At 41.5% G+C, this 21,134-nt stretch overlaps 1 protein-coding gene across 3 annotated transcripts in view; it reads right to left on the reverse strand.

Annotated features, from left to right (window-relative positions):
• Positions 1-1,192: 1,192 nt before the first annotated feature.
• The window catches only part of ADAMTS6 (ADAM metallopeptidase with thrombospondin type 1 motif 6), a 318,047-nt gene continuing 298,105 nt past the window's right edge, over positions 1,193-21,134 (reverse strand). For all 3 annotated transcript variants that reach the window (XR_016220205.1, XM_089312802.1, XM_089312807.1), the window contains 2 exons: positions 17,771-17,927; positions 1,193-4,379 (listed from right to left, as the gene is read on the reverse strand). Coding sequence is in view for 2 of the 3 variants with exons in the window: in XM_089312802.1 (XP_089168928.1) it covers positions 4,270-4,379; positions 17,771-17,927 (267 nt within the window). In the remaining variant the exon portion in view is untranslated. The remainder of the gene's footprint in view (positions 4,380-17,770; positions 17,928-21,134) is intronic.

Genomic DNA, 21,134 nt, shown 5'->3' on the forward strand with positions numbered 1-21,134 from the left:
GAATTACATTTCTTTTCCTTTTTTTTTTTTAAATAATGAGCTTTAGCCCAGCCCAGCAAATGCACACGTTTGTTACTGAGGTCAACACTGGCCTTTGGGAGCATAAAGTTTTGAGGATGACACCTCCATGGGGAGTGGCTGACTCTCCGTGGAAGGCAGACTGTTTTTGTTCTTGGAGTTGGTAAGCAGGACAGGGTCCTTTAGGTTTTTCAGAGGGACAAAAATCATTTAATTGAAAACAACTGCAGATGAAACGAGAGACTTGAATCTAATGGATCCAAGCTAAAGCAAGCCACTTCCTGGGTATATTCTCATCTTGCCAAGCCCTGAAAGAACTATCCTCTGAAAATGAAGAGAGAGGTGAAAATGGCTGGTACCCACAGTCTTCTCATTAACTCAATATTCATGATTCTTGAGCCATTTTGGCTACTGGGAGTGACTTTGGGGCAATACTCTCCCAAGAATACCTAACCTCACTTGGTCCAATAAGATTACTGCAGTGGGTAAGACTGGGTATGTGTGTATGGAACATGGGAGTGGGTAAAGCACCACCATGCTTGAACATCCTACTCTTCTTTTATGATGATGATGTTGTCCCTATAAAAGTACTCAAACAACTAAGTATGCACATTCAAAGCTTTTCTGAGTTATCACTGCCTATTATAGTATCCCACAAAAACCGTGCCACTGGTTCATCTTCAGCCGAAGAGAAAATGTCTGAAGGTGGAAAATGTGCCTACCATGTTTCTATGCCCCACTGAATCTGAGTAGAAAAATCCACCCAGTTTGAATTCAGTACCCTTTCCACACTGAAATATTTTGTATTCTCTACAATACTTAAGAAGTTACATGGATAGGAAAGGAAGGAGGACAAAAGAGTTGTATACCCAGTGACAGGAGGTACATGGCAGTGGCCAGTCTGGACTTCCTTCCTGGCCTCACAGTAGCTGCCTGGTAAGTAGGTAGCTACTCTGGAAACAGAGCCCCACAAGAACTAGCTTAAGTCCTTGAATGTAGACAAGACTAAGATGTGTACAAACAGATGTACTCTCTGAGAAGGATGTGACAAATCCTCTTGATCCTGATACTTCTAGATAATTCAGATAATACAGATATGGTATCCCACAGCATAGATTTCTTGTACTGCAAGTTTAACATGAACTTCTCAGGAAATAGACAACTTCCATCTGAATCATTATTATAAGCTGAATTTTTATTTTTACTAAATTATCTATGTCAAAAAAAAAAATCTGTGCCTGGTGTGGAATTTCACTCCATCAAGTGTTACAATGACTTTTTCATTTTCATTACAAGCAGGAGAATGGATGTAGGACAAGTGTTAGGAAACATGGCAATAAATTAGAATATAATTTACAAAAGCAAAAAAAAGTAACAGTGTACCACATTAATACTGAGTATAAAATAATAAGCAACAACTAATCACAATAATACAAAAGTAATTTTGTTCTGTATTATTAAGGATACCTATGTGACATTCACTCAAATAAAAAAGTTCCTAATGAAGTGGACTGTTTGGAAGTCATATATATTTCAAGGAGTTTAATCATTTGGGTACATTTTACCTTTCCTGTTTTTGGTAGGCCTTTACACCAGTGGCAGATACTGCTCCCAGGCGTGGGGCACCGTGGGGTACCTGGGGTTCATTAAGTGGTCTGTACAGCTCCTTACTTTTGGAGAGCCTACCTTGGTGGCCCAGCTTCCATGGACAATCCTATTGTTACTGCTTAGGAATGAAGCATCATGTAGCCATGTTGGTGGCTAGAGTGGCAGTGGTAGTGTAATGTGCTGTGCAATATATGCACACACACACATATATTAACCTACTCAGGTCCATGTTCATGGCTTATTTAAAAAGTTTAATCCTGGTACATTCCGTACTTGGTTCCCTCTTGAAAGGTAGTCTGAGGTGCCCCAGGGGGAGCTCTTGGCATTCTGCCCTCAGTGCTGGTGCACGTCCCAGAGGCTCTGCACAGTACACAAGCCCTTGCAAGGTCAGGCCCCAGGCAAAATGTAGCCTTTAGTCAATAGAGTCAGAAATCTTTTTGAAATAAAAATATAAGCTGGTAGTTATCTTGGAGAAAATCAGATCATGATAGCAAACCTATGCTTAATCTACTGCAGAAATCATCTACCCTTTATTTAATTTCACCAGCACATTAGCACCAAGTTCATTTTCTTTGAAAAAGAACACAAGAATTCAGGCCCTGCCGCCCATGGGCTGCCTTCCCTTCACTGAATGGGCAAGATGGCACTGGGGCTGGTCTGCTAAGGGTAGCGTAGATGGGGCTCTGGCACCATGCTTCTTCATCAACAGCTCTCTCTCTCTCTCTCTCTCTCTCTGTAAAGCTCAGGGACGGGAACCATGGACCTGAGAGAGAAGCCAGGTAATGAGATAGATAGTCACGACTGAGTGTGGAGGAAGCAGCCCATGCCAACCATATACAGCAAACCTGTGTGAATTTAGGTTGTTTTTTGGTGTCTGAGAGTCTCTCTACCTTTCAGAAAAAAACAAAACAAACAAAAACGAATCATCGACATTAGGCTGCAGTGCATATGACACACTGAAGTGTGGTTCAGAGCAGTGAACTTGAGCAAACCTTTTCTTTAACTGCAGGTATCAGGTCTACCAAGCAGCCATTTAGTTTTGAGCTGTAGAGTCGGCGTATTCACCGAGGACACGTGTACAATAAAGGAGGCATGCTGGACACAAAGCACATTCCTCTGGAACCTGCTGCAAGCCACAAGTCTTCAAGTACAAAACATCTATAGAAACAAGTACCCTTTTCAAAAAAACACTGTTGTTGAGCCTTTTGATGAGAAGGATGCAAAACTCGAGGATAGGGAAAATATGAGCCAGACGTTTTACTTTAGGTGGATGTGACTCTAGAATTTGACTTGCCCAAGAAACTGGGTTTCACATTTAGTTGCCATTCAGAGTATCCGTAAAAATAATACAAAATTCTTGGTTGAGTGACTTACAATGTATGCTTTCTGATCTCTAGTCTTCACGAGCTTTCTTCTTTGGTTGTTATCCCTTGCCTCCTTTAAAACTCAGAAATAGCACGTTTATGTGGGAGCACACTCATCTTTCCACACACTCAAAAGCGCCCGCACACACACACACTTGCTCTCATATAAATAAATGCCCTTCTACCATATCAAAGAAAGGACATCTGGAACCCATCATAATTGTCATCAAGTTGCAAAAGGGTCTGTCTGGTTGTTACCGAGCCAGTCTAGCTTTTGCATGGTATCATCTCGGTTAGCACAACACGCATGCAACAACGCAACAGGGCAGGAGCTGTTCTGTAGCTGGTGCGGGTGTAAACACAGTGAGTTGGGGTGACTCAAATAAGAAGTAAGGTAACCTCTGTGATGGCAGCAGAGGGCCTGGTGCCTTCATCTCAGCCATACTCCAGGTCTGGCTTCTGCACGAAATTGAAATGTTTTTCTCTTAAAGTTTTAATGGAAATCTCAGCTTCACTTGCACAATGGCAAGTTGGCCACAGTCTTTTAGCACTGAATTTATAGACTTGCACAGCTGCGGTTACTGATGCACTGCTTCACACTAAGTCCCTCATTGTTGTTCAGTTTAATATAGTTTTATATATGGCTCACAGCAGTGTTCAGAACAGGGGGATTATTCCTAAGGAAATTAGGTGAAAGGAAGAAAAAATAATACAAACTCTCATTACTTTTGATTTATAATTGCTCCTTAAGTTACAGTTCAAAGCCCATTTTATAATTTAAGTTGTGGCGCTGCTGTAGTGAGATAGAGTATAGTAAATATTTTTAAGCTATGACTTAGGAATTCTGAATCTTCTTTACTTCCATAGTTGACCAAGTCATAACAGCTACATTTTAAACAGTTTTAAATACAAATGGATTCAGTGTCATTGCTAAGTCCATAATAAAAATTATCTTAATGGTCCACGGAGGTAAACAGGCTATTGGATTTACTCGAAAGAACACAAACATTCCACAGTAAGCAAGTCTCCCCGTGTTGTTTGGATCTCTCCAATCTGGCATTCCCTCCTAATACCGTGTCCAGCACTTTGGATCAATAAATCCCACTTCACAGAAGTTAAAATAATATTGAAATCCTGTCAGCTAGGGCTGACCAGTGGTTACGTTTTCCACAGGGTAATGCATTTGCAAGGACATCAACCCTCTTCCTCTGGGTGGCTCTCTTTGATGGACGCATTTCCATGATGAAATGACAAGGTTCTCTCTCTGGCTTTCTGTGGGTCAGTGTCCTTGGCAGGTCTTACAACACATCTGTCTGAAGTATGCTCGACTGCAGAACTTGAACTTCAGCACCAGTGGGCAATAAGCCACTTTGTTCACATCTTTGCACTCTAACGAATGGGGGCAAACAATGGAAAACAATTAGAGGCACATAACCAAGTACACAAACAAGCCAATGTGCTTGGGTGTTCAGTGAGGACCCCCCCCCCCGCCCCCCCAGGAGCCATCCACCTTGGCTTCCAGATCCATGTGGTTTTTGTTTTTGTTTTTAGGCATACCCTGTCTGGTACAGCCTACCAGAAACATTCTTTTGATATATTTTAACACAACATTTTTTTAAAAAAAATGTTTGCAAGGCTTTTTTTCTTCCAGACTTTTATAAGTATGGTGCATGCCCACTGTGTCTTGAAAGAATTACCATTTGTTGGGATAAGTGATCACTTTAGACAGCTTGGAAACATGAGTCATTTTTCTTACAGCGCTTTTATTGCTTCTTTCTCAAGGGTTATTTTATTCAGCAGTGCAAGGTTATCCAAAATCAAACATGAGTTTCATTGTTTGATACCAAAGTACACACGTCTCTCGAGAACCTCTGCATCTGGGAGGCACGCGGATGGGCCTGCGTGAATGAAAAGGACTGCTGACAGTGGCCTAGATTCAGCGACTACAGTCGACCAAGAGGAAACCTTTGAGGGGTTGGCCTCAAATGGCAGCAGTCTGTGGGTTATGGAAACATGTAGAAATGGCTTTTTTTAATTTGGAAGGGAGACATGGCCTTCTTTTTTCCTATGTGTGTTTTCTCTTCCGTGCTGGAATTGCCACAGCTGCAGTCTTACAGTTCCTGCAGCCAGAAGGTGAACAAACGATTGTTTCCCCATCTCCCCTTGAGGCTGTTACAGAGGTGGGACTGGGGGCCATTGTACAGAAGAGGGGCCTGGGGCCTTTGAGTCTCAATAACCTTGCCCCTGCCACACAATCCCAGTGCTGCTAATAATGATATCCTTCCCCAGTATTCTGGTCACTTTTATCTGGGGATTTCAAGATACTTTGTGTAAACCTAGTAATTAAATTTTCATATGCCTCCCAGAACCAAAGTTCCACTCTCCGTTTTCCAGGTGGTTAGCTGAAGCATGCTGGGTAAATTGCTGTAGGTAATTAGGACAAGTTCAGCACAACACAACTGAGGGTTTGCTGTTGTTTGCTTGTTCTTTTCCTGGCTTCAGTAAAATTCTCAGAGACCAAATCTGTAGTACATGATCAATATGATACAAATGGGAAATTACATGCAAAGAACTGGGAAAATGTCCAGTTCTTACAATTGAGAAGTAAGGTAACAGTCTTACAGATCTCATTCATTTTAAAGGCTCTTTCAATGAAAGTCTTAAAATTTGAACGTGGAACTCCCAAATCCTCTGAGAACATAAGCTCTGCCACCACCAAACTTTCTCACTCTTGATTTGACTGACAAAGAGAAAAATAGTTAGAAATTGGAATAGAAATTTTTCACAGGCAATTCAATTTTCAGCTAAAAGTAGGAAGGGCAAGAAAAAGTCTTTAAACTTTGCACCAAAAAATAAAAAAGAAATCAGATGGTATTTGGTGGATCATGTTTGAATATGAGTTGAAAAGACGTCCATATATTTTAAAAAATTGGAGGTCACTTGGTATTTTTTTTTCTTTTCAGCTCAAAGAGTCATGACCAATAAAAGTATCACAAAAAGTTTAGACTGAAAATATTTTTGTGAGAAAAATTTATCATTGTTACCAAGAGGGACACATTGTCAGGACAATATAATCATTCAAATAATGAGAAAAGCATCTCTCTGTTGAAGTACTGTCCCTCATCTTTGATTCCAAATTACCCTCCTTGGGCCACATGGGCACTGTGGTGCAGCAGGCTAAGCTGATGCTGGGGATGCCTGCACCCCACGTCACAGTGCCTGGGGTGCAGTCCTGCCTCTGCTTCTGACCCAGCTTCCTGATAACGTACTTGGGAGGCAGCAGGTGATAGCCCAAGTATTTTGGTTCCTGCCACCTTTGTGGGAGAACCAGATGCAGTTTCTTGCTCCTGGCTTTGGTCTGGCTTAACCCTGGCTGTTGCAGGCATTTAGGGGAATGAACCAGTGGATGGAAGATCCCTCTCTCTCTCTCTGTCTCTTTCCCTGTCACTCTTTCAAATAGATAAATAAATGATTCTTCTACAAAACAAAATAAATTGCCCTCCTTATGGGGCAACCACTCGTACTCTGCAACAGGGACTAGCAGTACTGCTTAAAATACAAAATAAGCTTTAGCTTTGACCTTCTTTGCCAAAACATAAAAATGATTTAGTTGATAAACAGATAGAAGAGGACTGGTTGTTTTAATAGTACAAGGAAATAAAATTAGAAGCCAGACTGCTTGGATTTAATCCTAGCTTTACCGTTTATTAACTTTATGACAATACAAGCACATTCAGATTTTTCTTTTCGATTTAAACTTCAGGATCTGATAAAACAGTAAATAACCTATAAGGAATGAAATAGTGTTTGAAAATTGCTTCTATCTCCACCTACTGCTCCCCTCCCCCTGCCAACCTTCAGGCTATTACAAATAGAGCTGGAGACTGCTTCTTAAGTCAGTGCTGGAAATAAGATTCTCTGCACAGGCCTCATCCAGAGGCAGTACTCGGCCTAGCTTAGGGATGGGCGGGAGGCCAGCGGCCAGGGTGACCCTCTCTGACATTCCCCATGCCCACAGTGCCCAACTAACTTGGGTAAAAGCAGGAAGCTGTTTGGGTCCTGGAAGCAGGGTCAAGCTGAGGGAGGGAGACAGATGCGTGCCCCCTGGCCTGCGGCAGCAGAGCAGCACAACTCGGAAATCAGAGAGTGGAGATCTGCTGTCAGGTGGAGCTGGAGAGGCACTCTGGCTCTGCTTCTTGTAGCACTGTTTGTCCTTTGCCAAGTTACCTCACTTCTCTGCCTCAGATTCTGCATCTCTGAAACGAAGACCATGAAGAGGCCTGCTGATAGGATGCTGTAGGGCTTGCATGAGGGCATGCATACAAAGCACGTGCCGTGGCCCTTGGCTCAGTTTATTAGTTCTCATTACTCTTCCATCATCATTGAATGTTACCACCGAAACATCTGCCTGTGTTGCCTCTCTGGCATCCCCATCCAAATGAATAGAGACAAGCTCTCAGAAGGGTGACATGTTTGTACAGAAAGAACAGGTACATCATGATAGTGACAGAGGTGAGGAGAGATCTGGGACTGACAAAACCCAGAACACAGGCCCTGATGAGATACTGAATTAGACTCCTAGGCTATAGAAGGACACTCAGCCTTGATGGACTGTGGGCACTTCCAAGAAGGATGGGCTGTGTGGAAGATCCACTTCCTACTCTCTCCATTTTGCCTTCTAGGAACTGACTGGAAGAATCAGTTCATTAAATGTTTTGACTGATAAAAATCTAGTCACCAAAGGTCAACCATGGCTTATTTTTAATTCTCTGATTTTTTTTTTTTACTCTGTAAGGACTTAGTAACTACAGCACTAAAAAAATAATTTACCAAGCATCCCTCTTTGTGTCAGGTTTTTATATATTTTTATATTTCATTATTTCAAGTCAGCTGGCAAAACTTAAGCTCAGAAAGCTGCTGAAACTCATACTGGGTCACATAGCTAGTTGGTCTAAGAACTGGGATTGGAACTCAGATTTGTCTGACTCCAAAGCCACTCTACTTTGGTAGTATTCTTGGTCTCTAACTGCAAACAGTTTCTGCTTGTCTATGACTTTGTATTCTTGAGACAACACAGATAAGCCAACATGTGAGGCATCATAGTCAGGTTTGTTTTTTTTTTTCTGAATTGGCTCTGCATCCTTAGAGAAGGGGAAAATGTTTTTTAAAAAAGGAGATTTCTAGATTATAGGCATTTAAAATAGCCTGAACTATGGGGCTGGTGCTGTGGCTGCTGTCTGCAGCGCCAGCATCTCATGTGGGCGAGGGTTCAATGTTCTTGCTGCGCCACTTCAGATCCAGCTCCCTGCTAATAAGCCTGAGAAAGCAATGGAGGATGGTCCAAATCTCTGGGCCCCTGTACCCAGAAGAAGTTCCTGGCTTTGGCCTTGCCCAGCTCTCTGCTGTTGTAGCCATTTGAGGAGTGAACCAGCTGATGGAAGATCTCTCTCTCTCTCTCTCTGTAACTCTGGAGCTCAAATAAACAAATAAAACCTTTTTTAAAAAAAAAGTAAAAATAAAATAAAACAGCCTGAATTACACCTTCTCTGAATTTTCTTTGCTATATCCTTCTCTTTGAATTTTATAAAGCTATCTAACTGAAAACATGATTTTGACACAAAGAGTTTTAAGCCCCCATTATTATAGGAAGCTGAATGTAATCTTCAGAATATTAGTACAGCTTTAAATTTTATTGGTACATTCAACCTGACTGCCACTTTCATCTAACTAGAGAAGACTGGCTTGTTGTGCTCTTGGATTGACTCATTGACATAATACCAGTGTGGTTAAGAGGCCTTATTATAAAACTTAATCACTTCATTCCTCTGCCTCATCCTCAAAATCCATTGAAATTATGAAATAATCTTCTCCCTTCTACTCTTGAGCCAATACAAAATCCAATCTTCTCTTGTGAGAAAAATCATTTTGGGAAATACATAAATTAAACTATATTTTTCCAACTGAAATCAACTCTATGATACAAATGTTGTGTTTTGATTTCTGCATGATCTGCAGTTATCCTTGATTCCTAGCTAATACTTAAAATATTTAAAAATTAAAAGTTTCTCTATATTCAAGCAGTAAATTATCTGCAAATAAACAATAGTAGGAAATCCATATGGAATCTTCTGGTTTAGGAGAAATTCTTTGTTGTCACATAAACACTGTAGATGATGTGTTTCGAGGGTTGGTCTTTACTATCAGATTTTCTTCATGAAGATACACTCATACTGACTGCTCTTTAAGTGGTGCAGTCTAAGTCAAGGATTTTTTTTTTTTTTTGACAGGCAGAGTGGACAGTGAGAGAGAGAGACAGAGAGAAAGGTCTTCCTTTTTGCCGTTGGTTCACCCTCCAATGGCCGCTGCGGCCGGTGCGCTGCGGCTGGTGCACCGCGCTGATCCGATGGCAGGAGCCAGGTACTTCTCCTGGTCTCCCATGGGGTGCAGGGCCCAAGCACTTGGGCCATCCTCCACTGCACTCCCTGGCCACAGCAGAGAGCTGGCCTGGAAGAGGGGCAACCGGGACAGAATCCGGCGCCCCGACCAGGACTAGAACCCGGTGTGCCGGCCCCGCAAGGCGGAGGATTAGCCTAGTGAGCCGCGGCGCCGGCCAAGGATGTTAAGATGAAGCAGCCCGATTTACTCTTCCAACATCATCATGTACCTGCAAGTACTCTCCTGGGAGTAGAACAGGCATGTTTTCTACCTTTTTTCCTCATCAAGATATCAGAAGTAAGAAGTCCTCATTGTGCGGTTTCTAGGAGACATTTTGTGGACCTAACTATTCTCCTTTATTTTCATGTTCCACAAACCTGAAAAAAATAGTTGTACCTTCCCCAAGGCCAGAGATTTCTAGAAATGACAATTTAAGGAGTATTCCATAATTCTCCTCAGGGAGACCTGGGAACACATCAAGGGCAAAAGCCAGGCCCTAGGCCCTTGGATGTGGACTAGATCCATGATTAGAATCGTAGGGAACTTGCCAGGTATGCTGTAGTAGTTCTCACGGGTAATTTCAGTTTTGGTAGAGTTGAAAGATAAAATTAGGCAGCTTGTTTCATAGACAACACAAGAATATACTTATTATTGATACTCCAATGAGCTTTTTCTCCAAGTGGTTTAATCTTTCAAAACCCTAACCTAAAAGACATGTTTTCAAAAATTCACATTGAACATAGGCTTAGTAGGATACAACTGGATTCAGATTCATTGGGATTTAGTCCAAGGAATACAAAACCAACTCCTCAGATGCAGTGCTCTTGTATTTATTTCATCAAATGTTGCAAAATTTGTCTACGTTATATCACTAAAGGGAACTGGGATACTCAGGGTCAGATCCCTCCACAACCAGAACCAGGCTGATCCTTCACCTTTTTTGAGAGAATTCGTACTCTCGGAGCCTGAAAGCTCTTTATGAGATTCAGAAGAACAGAGCTAAGTGGGGAATTATGACTTAATTACCTCAGAGTCTATCTTTTGGATTGAAAAAGCACAAGCAGCTGTGATTCTGACAAAGCACCCCTGTAAACACAGAGCCTGGTGAGAAGTGAGATGGCAAAGGCTATGCATGTGCAATTGCAGGACCAGAGGTGCAGATGTGTGCACTCACTGTTCTTTTCCTGATAAAGCTGAACTTCAGCTTAATACGTTACATACTCAGACAAGAAAAGGATGAGATGGTGTTTCACTTGGAATTTGACAGTATTCATTGCAATGGGAACAGTCTACCGACTTTTCATCTCAGAAACAAGATGATCAGTTATTGAACTTTGTTCTGATTTAATAATTTAAAAACTTTTTTGGTATTTTATTTATTTTAAAGGCAGAGGGAGAGTTATGGGGGGAGGAGGAGACAGAGATGGGGACAGAGGAAGAAAAGAATGAAAGAAGGGAGGAAGGGAGGGAGGAAAAGAATAGTGAAGAGAGAGAAGGAGACAGGATGGAAGGAAGGAAGGGAGGGAGGAAGGGAGGAAGGAAGGGAGGAAGGAATCTTCCATCTGCTGGCTTACTCCACAGATGGTCACTATGGCCAAAGGCTGGGCTAGGCCAAAGTTGGAAGCCAGAAACTCAGTTCAGTTCTTGCATATGGGTAGCAAGGACCCAACTACTTGAGCTATCATCTGCTGTGTCCAAGGGTGGGCATTAGCAGGAAGCTGGAATTAGGAGCAGCACCAGAACTCAAACTTCGGCATTCCAATGTGGGATGTGGGTGTTTTAAATGGCACCTTAACCTCTATACCAGACGCCTGCTTCCTGGTTTTCATCTTACCATAGACTAAACCATTCTTTTATCTCTTTGTTTTCTTAGTTTCTTTTTATTCAGTCTTCTCTTATTCTCCAGATGCTACCCCATTCAACCTCAAACTACCGTTGTCCCAACCCAAATCCATGGTTCCCTCCAACCAGACAGCCAGGAATGTGAACCTGAATGCTAAATGGATTATGAACTCTCTGAAGTGGCAAAGGAAAAACTGCCTCCTCACTTCCTGGAAATCAGTCTTCAAATGACCTTCATTATTCCCTTCCCTGATTTTAATACATAAGATTGCACATTAAAATCTAAATTCTGTAGCTGTTTTGTTCCATTGACCTTGCTATAAGATTTTGGGAGTTGCCTTGGCATTCCCAGAGTTGTTTACATGAGAGAGACTGTGCCCACCAAAGCTACCATTAGACTTCCTGGGCCAGTAAACCAATGTACACTAACCACACCTTTCCTGGGTCGGTTACCAGCTCATGGCACACCATGACTCATTACCTCACAGCAATAAATACTAGATGACAGAGTGCCTTGCGCTACTGAGAAACTGAAAAGACTTACCACATAAGCTACAAGAGAATTTGAAACTGCATGAAAGATGAATAACATGGCATTTTGGATAGAATTTCAGGTGAGCTTGAGAAAGCTAGTCCCAGTTGCCATATGCACCTTGAAAAATTATTCTGTGTAGTATTTCAAATGCAGTGGTGCCCAGCATATCTATAATTCACTCTTAGCAGCACCGTAATGTTACTCTCATCAGTGGCAGTCTGTCAAGATCACATATATAATGCTTTAACCCTTTGTTGAAGCTTTCAGACAAAAACAAAGACCAAACAACTGAAAGCAGATGTTGAGTACAGCAAATTGTGTCTCTTCTCCTCCCACTTCCCTCTCATCACTTTAATTTCTTGATGTCCTATCTCTGATTTTCTTTTTCTTATGCCCCCCTTTTTTTTGTTGCCCTAACCTCCATCCATTTCTTCAGTTTCCATTTACTTTATTGTCTGTTATCTTATTTAAATTCTATTTTATTATGGCTTCGGGAGGGAGTAAGGTATTTACCTTTTCTACTGCTGTATGAATTTCATAGCATGATTAATGGTAATCTTACTTAAATCTGAAACTTTGGAATCATCCTGAAACACCTCTGCATCTCTCATTTGCATGACTAACTGTTCATCAGATTATTTTTACTCTGTTTCCCACTTTAATTTTTCCCATTTCACCATCCTCCATTATCATCATTATCATATTAACCTTAGTTCAAGCCTTCTTCATTTCTGGCCTGGACTCTGATAACACTTTTCTAGTTCACCTTGCACACAAGGCTGCTCTATGCACCTCTACACTCCTGCTATCCTGAACATGTCACTTCCCAAGTTTCTTTACTTGGTCCCTACAATCCATAAGGTTCTAACTTCCTTCTGTTATACACAGGATCCTCTAAAATCAAGTTCCTGTCTGTACCTTTGTGGCCCCATCTCCACTGCCTGCTCATCTGACAACCCACTGCAGCCAGAGTGAGGTACATGCGTGCCCGCATGACAGCATATCCTCACCCTCTGCCAGGAATGCCTTCTTGGTAAACTGTTTCCCAGTGCCCAGGTCAAGTTTTCTTTCTCTGTGATGCTTCTGCTGATCACCCACTGCTCTGTGCACTTAGGGTAGCTTCTTTCTACCCATCACAATACTGCTCACACGGTGAAAATCATTAGTTTGCATGTTTCCATTTCAACTAAATTATGCTCTTCCCTATAAAGACGTGACCTTGTTGTATTATAGTCTCAGTGCCTTGCACACAGTAAGTATGTTTGCTAAGCAAATGAATTAATGGTTAAATGAGTGCAGCATGTTAACTTAAAAACCATAACCTTAAGGGATGGATAAGTGGATAAATATGTGTAAAGCAAATTCAATGAAATGTTAATGACATGAGTGTCCATGGTGAAATTCTTTTCATTTTGCTGCATGTTTGAAACTTTTTAATTATTTCCATAATAAAATGTTAGGTGGAAGAGGTGTTACCAAAACCTTGGTAGTTAAAAAAATCCTCACGATTCTATTTGTGACATATTTCACTCATAGATACTCAACTGAAAGACTCTATTTCAGATCCCAAGCAGTCTCTCTGGATTGTAACGTCTTGGGGCTCAGCTGAGCTGGTGTTTCAGTCGCCCTGAACCATGAGTCACAGGAACCTGACTGTACTGGGGAAAGGAGAATCCTCTTCTATTTTCTTTCCTTCTTTCTTTCTTTTTTTGTTCTTTCTTTCTCTCTCTCTCTCTTTCTTTCTTATTTGACAGGTAGAGTTACAGACAGTGAGAGAGAGAGAGAGAGAGAAAGAGAGAGAAAGGTCTTCTTCCCATTGGTTTACCCCTCAAATGGCCGCTGCGGCCGGCGCTGCGCTGATCCGAAGCCAGGAGCCAGGTGCCTCCTCTTGGTCTCCCATGTGGGTACAGGGCCCAAGCACTTGGGCCACTCTTGCATTATTTTCATGCAAGGGCTTCATCTCTTTTGTAATCCATGTTATCTGATTATTAAATATCTATATGTTTGGGACTGGCACTACGGCATAATGGGTAAAGCCTCCACAGTGGCATCCTATATGGGTACTGGTTCAAGTCCTGGCTGCTCCACTTCTGATCCAACTCCCTGCTAATGTGCCTGGAAAAGAAGTGGAAGATGGTCCAAGTATGTGGGCCCCTGCACTCACGTGGGAGACCCAGATGAAGCTCCTGTCTCCTGGTTTTGGATCAGCCCAGCTCTGGCCACTGCAGCCATTTTGGGAATGAACCAGGGATGGAAGATCTCTCTCTCTCTCTCTCTCTCTCTCTGTTTCTGTCTCTCTCTCTCTGCCTTTCAAATAAATAAATGAAATCTATGTGGTGGAGGACACTTAGGATTAACCTCAAATGTTTTATCCACTTTACCAGGGTACAAACTGGGCTCTTCCAATGCCATGCTCCAGTACAGATCACTTAGTCCGTGAAGTCTGCCTTGTTCAAAACTAGTGAAATCATCAGTCCATCATTTGAGTCCTTTAGCCCTTGCATAAACAGCTCCACATAAACACATTCCATCTTCCACTTTCAAATTAAAAATAATTGTTTTTAATTCTTACGTAAGTGTTTTCTTTGAAAGCCTATGAACTTATTAATGTATCTTAATTTTCCATAAGGAAAAGCAGAGGTTGGCCACAGGAAGAACTCAATAATTAGCTGCCAATTAAATTAACAAGTAACTTCAGGCATTTAAATCAAGTTTATATATGCCACTAGGAAGTTAAGGAGAACATTAAATAGGACAGACATGTTGTTTGTACTTCAAATCTAATTTTGAAGGAGGGTGATTCTCTTCCTTTTCAATGAGTCAACTGCTTTAGGTAATAACAATTCTAACATTAGTCATATTCTGCAGAATTAATAATTTCCTAAAAGTTTCCTTCTTTACTGAGAAGTCTAAAAATATTGCCTTAACTTCTAACTTCAGATTAATATTAACAAATGATTTAGCCCGGCAGATGAAATGACCATGAGATATTTCTACAAATAATCCAAAATCTTCAGATTAACAACTATCAATTTTAAAATAATTTTTAAGGCAGAAATAAGCACAGTTGCAAATGATGATCTGCCCACTTTGAAAATAATATTGCATCTTTAGCTACAAAGTTTATGTACAGTAATTATTCGCTATAGAGATGCTTTTGAAGAAATTATTGAAACTATGTAAAATGACATTCTGAACTTAACTTCAATATATCAATTGTTGTGGGCATGTTAAAAGTCAATTCTTTCAGGAATGATTAAAGACTTAATTTATTTAATGAGGCTGACACACATACCAGAGGATCTCTACTTCACAACCAGAAGCTCTGTTTTCATCTCAAAATACCCCAGTTTAAAGACTGAATTAAGAAAAGCATGTCTCTGGCCGGCACTGCGGCTCACTAGGCTAATCCTCCGCTTTTGGCGCCGGCACTCTGGGGGTTCTAGTCCTGGTTGGGGCGCTGGATTCTGTCTTGGTTGCTCCTCTTCCAGTCCAGCTCTCTGCTGTGGCCCGTGAAGGCAGCAGAGGATGGCCCAAGTGCTTGGGCCCTGCACCTGCTTGGGAGACCAGGAGGAGGTACCTGGCTCCTGGCTTCGGATTGGCGCAGCACACTGGCCTTAGCAGCCATTTGGAGGGTGAACCAACGGAAAAGGAAGACCTTTCTCTCTGTCTCTCTCACTGTCTAACTCTGCCTGTCCAAAAAAAAAAGAATAGCATGTCTCTGCTATGGCCTGGGAAAGCAGTGGAAAATGGCCCAAGTCCTTGGGCCCCTGTACCTGTGTAGGAGACCTGAAAGAGGCTCCTGGCTCCTGGCTTCGGATCGCAGCAGCTCCAGCCATCACAACCAATTGGGGAGTGAACCAGTGGATGGAAGACCTCCCCCGTCCCCCCCGCCCCGTGTAACTATGACTTTCAAATAAATAAATAAATCTTTTTTTTTTTTTTTTTTTTTTGACAGGCAGAGTGGACAGTGAGAGAGAGACAGAGAGAGAAAGGTCTTCCTTTGCCGTTGGTTCACCCTCCAATGGTCGCCGCTGCAGCCGGCGCACCGCGCTGATCTGATGGCAGGAGCCAGGATCCAGGTGCTTTTCCTGGTCTCCCATGGGGTGCAGGGCCCAAGCACCTGGGCCATCCTCCACTGCACTCCCTGGCCATAGCAGAGAGCTGGCCTGGAAGAGGGGCAACCGGGACAGAATCTGGCGCCCCAACCGGGACTAGAACCCGGTGTGCCGGCGCCGCAAGGTGGAGGATTAGCCTATTGAGCCACGGCGCCGGCAAATAAATAAATAAATCTTAAAAAAGAAAGAATAGCATGTAAATGTAGTTGAAACTGACACGCCCATGGGCTCTGCCAAGTCTGAGTTCAAATATTGACTCTATTATTTCCTGATAGTTTTGTAATTTAGGCAGGTCACTATCCATATCTGTGCTTCAATAATTCCAACTCTCAAAAGACCATTTTTAGGATTATATAACACACACATGCACACAAATATATACAGAGAAATGAATTATTTATGTACGTGAGAGCAATAAGGCAGTATACCTAATGGGTCTAATGTAGCATCCGACATGGATTATTTTAATATAACCACTCTATAGCCTCTTTCCCATTTCTACCTTTTGTTCCAGCTCTGAAAGAAAAACAGACTGCCAAACCGATGTTGCTAATAATTTATAATGGCTAAAAGGTACTTGTTACAGTCTTATGGAACAGAGATATTTTTAGTTAGATCACTAAGATCTAAAAATTTGTTTGCATTTAGTTCATTTAAAAGACATGTCTTTTCTAAAAAAAAAAAAAAAATTCCTGTTTGTCATGGATTTTGAGCCCTTTTTAAGAGAGGGAAAGCTGGATTTTCAGAGAGTCCCTTACCAAAGAGGCAAAACAAAAGTGGATGGCGTCAGACCCTTTGAATTAATGCAGGAAAAGCTGTGCTTCTTTGGAAGAGGAAAGTACACGGACTGTGCTGAGGCTCAGCTACAGCGAGCAGGCCACGTGCACAGACGCGATGTCTCCGCACTAACCTAGGAGATGCTCACCACCGCCCCTAAACAAAACTCCCAAGGAAACATTTAAAAATAGCAAATATAATTCAAACACCCTTCATACTGGATAGATCTGATGAAGATGGAAAGAAAAGCTTTTTGAATTGGTTTATGAGTACATAATTTTCATATGAAAATATTAACAAATTATTTGATTATTATATTCATTTTTTTAAAAGCAGGGCCTTAAAATTGGATTTCTTACATAACTTAAATTCATGGCTTCAGATATACCTCATGTGCATGTATTTCATATAAGAAGGCAGTCTGAACTTGCAGACTGTACCATATTTATCTTTACATTTCTGATAATTTCTTGTACATACTAACATTCAAGGAATTTTGAATGAATGCCTATGGATTATTTTGCTTAAATATGAAAATCTGGATTTTGGCTGGCATCTGCCATTAATAAAGGGATTTCTCATATGTAAGAAAAAGAAAGAAATTTTAAAATGTAAAGACTTTTTCTATAATGAGAAAAATTGCATTTATGACACAGTTTCAAATATGTATTTTCATTATACATATAATAAGCATGAATTTAATTTTCTCAGTGACTGAAATCCATTATCATATAAAAAACAGAAGTTTTCACTTTTAAGAGTGGTTCATTAGAAATCACGTCTAGATTTCTAGTATAAATTAAATACAGAATATTAGGTTAGATGTGACCTTAGAGATTATCCACTTTAATCTCTTATTTTCTAGATAGTAAAGTTACCTCTAGAGATGCTAAGTGACTTTATAAGGTCAGTTAGTCAGAATCATGGAAAATATTATAGATGTGTATAAGCAACTTTCACAAATACTCTATGCAAACTATAGTACAATGGGGGGTTTATGGGACTTTGAAAATGCTGGAACAGTATAGGTGAGTCTGTAAAAGCCACAGTCCCTTTCGCCATGGAAAACTCACCTTCAGTGTTGGAAATGGGGGTACTGTCACATTTGCTTTCACACTGTTGCATCGATGGAGGCCGGGCAGTTTCTGGACAATCGCTAGACGCCTGTCCAGTGTAGGAGAGACACTGCACAGTTCGCATCTGCTGTCCAAGGCCACACTGAGCAGAACACTAAATCCAAAAAACACAGAGAAACATAATGTTGATCTCAATAATTTTCAGGACGTAAGAGATACTACTTCAAATACCACACATACAACTTTTAGAGCTTATATGTGGTTCCTCTTTGAGATGTGTATTATTAGGTTTACCATAGAATGGATTTGGAAAGTCAAGGATATTATTACCATAGAAAATAGAAGCAATATAGTTCCCAGAAGACAGTAGCTGGGGATTTCTTGGACTATCATTCCAATGATTCCAGGGAAGGCTGGTAAACTCTGGCAGGAGTGCAGTAAGAAAAGTCTTGTGATGAAGTAGAATAATCAGAGATCCTAGAGCTAAAGCTTCACTATTGCTCCTGTTTGTTGTGGGTAAGAAGGTAAATAACTTGATGATTTATGGGGGTACATGGTATCTGCCCAAAATATTAGTGCAGTACAACAGCAGATACAGTTGTGGGGCCTCCTTATGGGTTCAATTAAAAAAAAGACAGAGAAAGAGTTTAAGTAACTACTTCAAGCTTTCTTAGGTACTGTCAGCCACATAAACTTGAGAAGTGATCTGATCTTAACCAATTAGCACGTCTCCTCCTCCTTCATCTACTCAAGGTTCCATTACTTCCAGGTTAAAATTACCCTCTGAGTGGCTTAGTTTTAGCTGGGACTAATCAGGTGTTCAGGCTAAAGAAGGGAGCTGGGTCTGTTCTTTGGGCCCAGCACTCATAACACCAGGGAGATTGAAATCTGGGATCAAAGAAATGAGGAGCTAACTGGTGCAAAAACCAGGGCTACCGACATTTAGAATGCAAACACATTGAAGACCTATTGGATTGTTGACAAAAACTTTCAAAGCAGAATGGGCTAAAAGTTTAGCCTAGCAGTTAAAACTCTCCTGTCCCATGTCCTGCACTGGAGTACCTGGGCTCAATTCCTGGCTCCAGCTCCTGACTTCAGCTTCCTGTGAATGCAGACCCTGGTGGGGAGTGGTGACAGCTTAAGTAACTGGGCTCCTGCCACTCGTGTGAGAGACCTGGATAGCGTTCCTGGCTTTCCTGCCTCCTGGCTTTGGCCTTGGCCCAGCCCCACTAGGGCATTTAGGTGCCAACCCGTGGATAGGAGCTCGCTCTTTCTCTCTCCTCTTTCTCTCCCTCCCTCTCTCTCCTCTTCTCTCTCTCTTCTCCTGCTCAGCTTAAAAAAAAAAACAGAAGCAAAACTCTGAAAGCACCCACAGAACTCAGAGATATTCACAGAGATTTTTTTCTTTTCCCACTTTCTAATAGAAAATGATCAATGCATTATCAAAATGTATTAAGGCATATTTCAAATACATTTCTGGGGCCAGCACTGTGGAGCAGCATGTTAAGCCACCATCTGCAGTGCCAGCATCCCATATGAGAGCCAGTTCTAGTCCCAGCTGCTCCACTTTGGATTCCAGCTCCCTGCTAATGCGCCTAGGAAAGCAGTGGAAGATGGGCCTGCACACATGTGGGAGACCCAGAGGAGGCTCCTGGCACCTGGCTTCAGCTTGGCCCAGTCCTGGCCATTGTGATCTTTTGGGGAGGAAACCAGCAGATGGGGAAGATCTCTTTCTCTCTCTCTCTCTGTAACTCTGCCTTTCAAGTAAATAAATAGTTCATTTAAAAAAAAAAAAGAAAATTCATTTTCATTGATTATTTTGAGTTTTAAAAAACTGTGTTGACTGAATCTGTAGTTGGGAGGAAAATTATTTGATATTTATTTATTTAATTATTTTTTGACAGGCAGAGTGGACAGTGAGAGAGAGAGAGAGAGAGAGAGAGAGAAAGGTCTTCCTTTGCCGTTGGTTCACCCTCCAATGGCCGCCGCGGCTGGCGTGCTGCGGCCGGCGCACCGCGCTGATCCAAAGGCGGGAGCCAGGTACTTATCCTGGTCTCCCATGGGGTGCAGGGCCCAAGGACTTGGGCCATCCTCCACTGTACTCCCTGGCCACAGCAGCGAGCTGGCCTGGAAGAGGGGCAAAAACCAATCATCTTGGCCAGCGCCGCGGCTCACTAGGCTAATCGTCCGCCTGTGGCGCCGGCATCCCGGATTCTAGTCCCGGTCAGGGTGCTGGTTCTGTCCCAGTTGCTCCTTTTCCAGTCCAGCTCTGTGTGGCCTGGGAGTGCAGTGGAGGATGGCCCAAGCGCTTGGGCTCTGCACCCCATGGGAGACCAGGAGGAAGCACCTGGCTCCTGGCTTCGGATCTGCGCAGCGCGCCAGCTGTAGCTTCCATTTGGGGAGTGAACTGACAGAAAAGGAAGACCTTTCTCTCTGTCTCTCTCTCTCACTATCTAACTCTGCCTGTCAAAAAAAAAAAATCATCTCAGATAGCCAATTGCAAATTGGCTATCTTTCTTTTGATCTTTATATAATATTGCATTTCAACAAAGAATATATAAGGAAGCAAATACCTACGTGGCTTAAAATAAAAATTATTAAAACATGTCAATACATATTCTTTAATATAGTATTAATTATAATTGTGAAACTATTTAGTATAGAAATAATTATTATTGTGAAACTACAGTCACATTCTACATTTTGACACTTATTGCATGCAATGTTTAACCTTATCAGGTGGATTCCATATGAGCATTTTGTAAACTAAACCAATTATTGCTATAGAGCTACAAAGTATTAATTATTTTATGTTCATCTTCTTTTGTCTCCCCAGGGCTGAACATAGAGCCCTGTTTGTTTGCCTAAAGAGGTTTATTGATACTGCTACACTCCAGCAGAATTGCATTTTGGCCAGAATTTTGGTAGCTACTTCTAAAATAATAGGTCATGGCAGGTCCAGAGAACAAGCAACATCATACTGGCATAATTATATGCTATTATTATGATTTATTTGGGTCTCTGATATCAGAAAATGACTAGCTACATGGCCAATTAGGAGAATAATGGCATTGATTGCCTAGAAATTTACTTTTGAGGTCATTAATTTTTCAATATAAACTAATGTACTCTTAGAAGGATAATATTTAATTTTTCATCTATGGAAATATGTCATCTTAGGGTTTTGTAAGTTAAAAATAGTTTTTAATTGATGGTAATATGTGACTATCATGTACAACATGACTAAGTCTACCAAGTTAACAATATATTACCTCATATTGTTGTTTTGTGATGAGAATCAATTTGTTTAGTAGAATTTAAAGTGGCCTATAGTAAGACATCACAATTTAAAAGTAGATGA

This window comes from Oryctolagus cuniculus, chromosome 14 (genome assembly GCF_051225735.1).
Source record: "Oryctolagus cuniculus isolate XC-2025 breed Fujian yellow rabbit chromosome 14, ASM5122573v1, whole genome shotgun sequence".
Lineage (NCBI taxonomy): Eukaryota > Metazoa > Chordata > Mammalia > Lagomorpha > Leporidae > Oryctolagus > Oryctolagus cuniculus.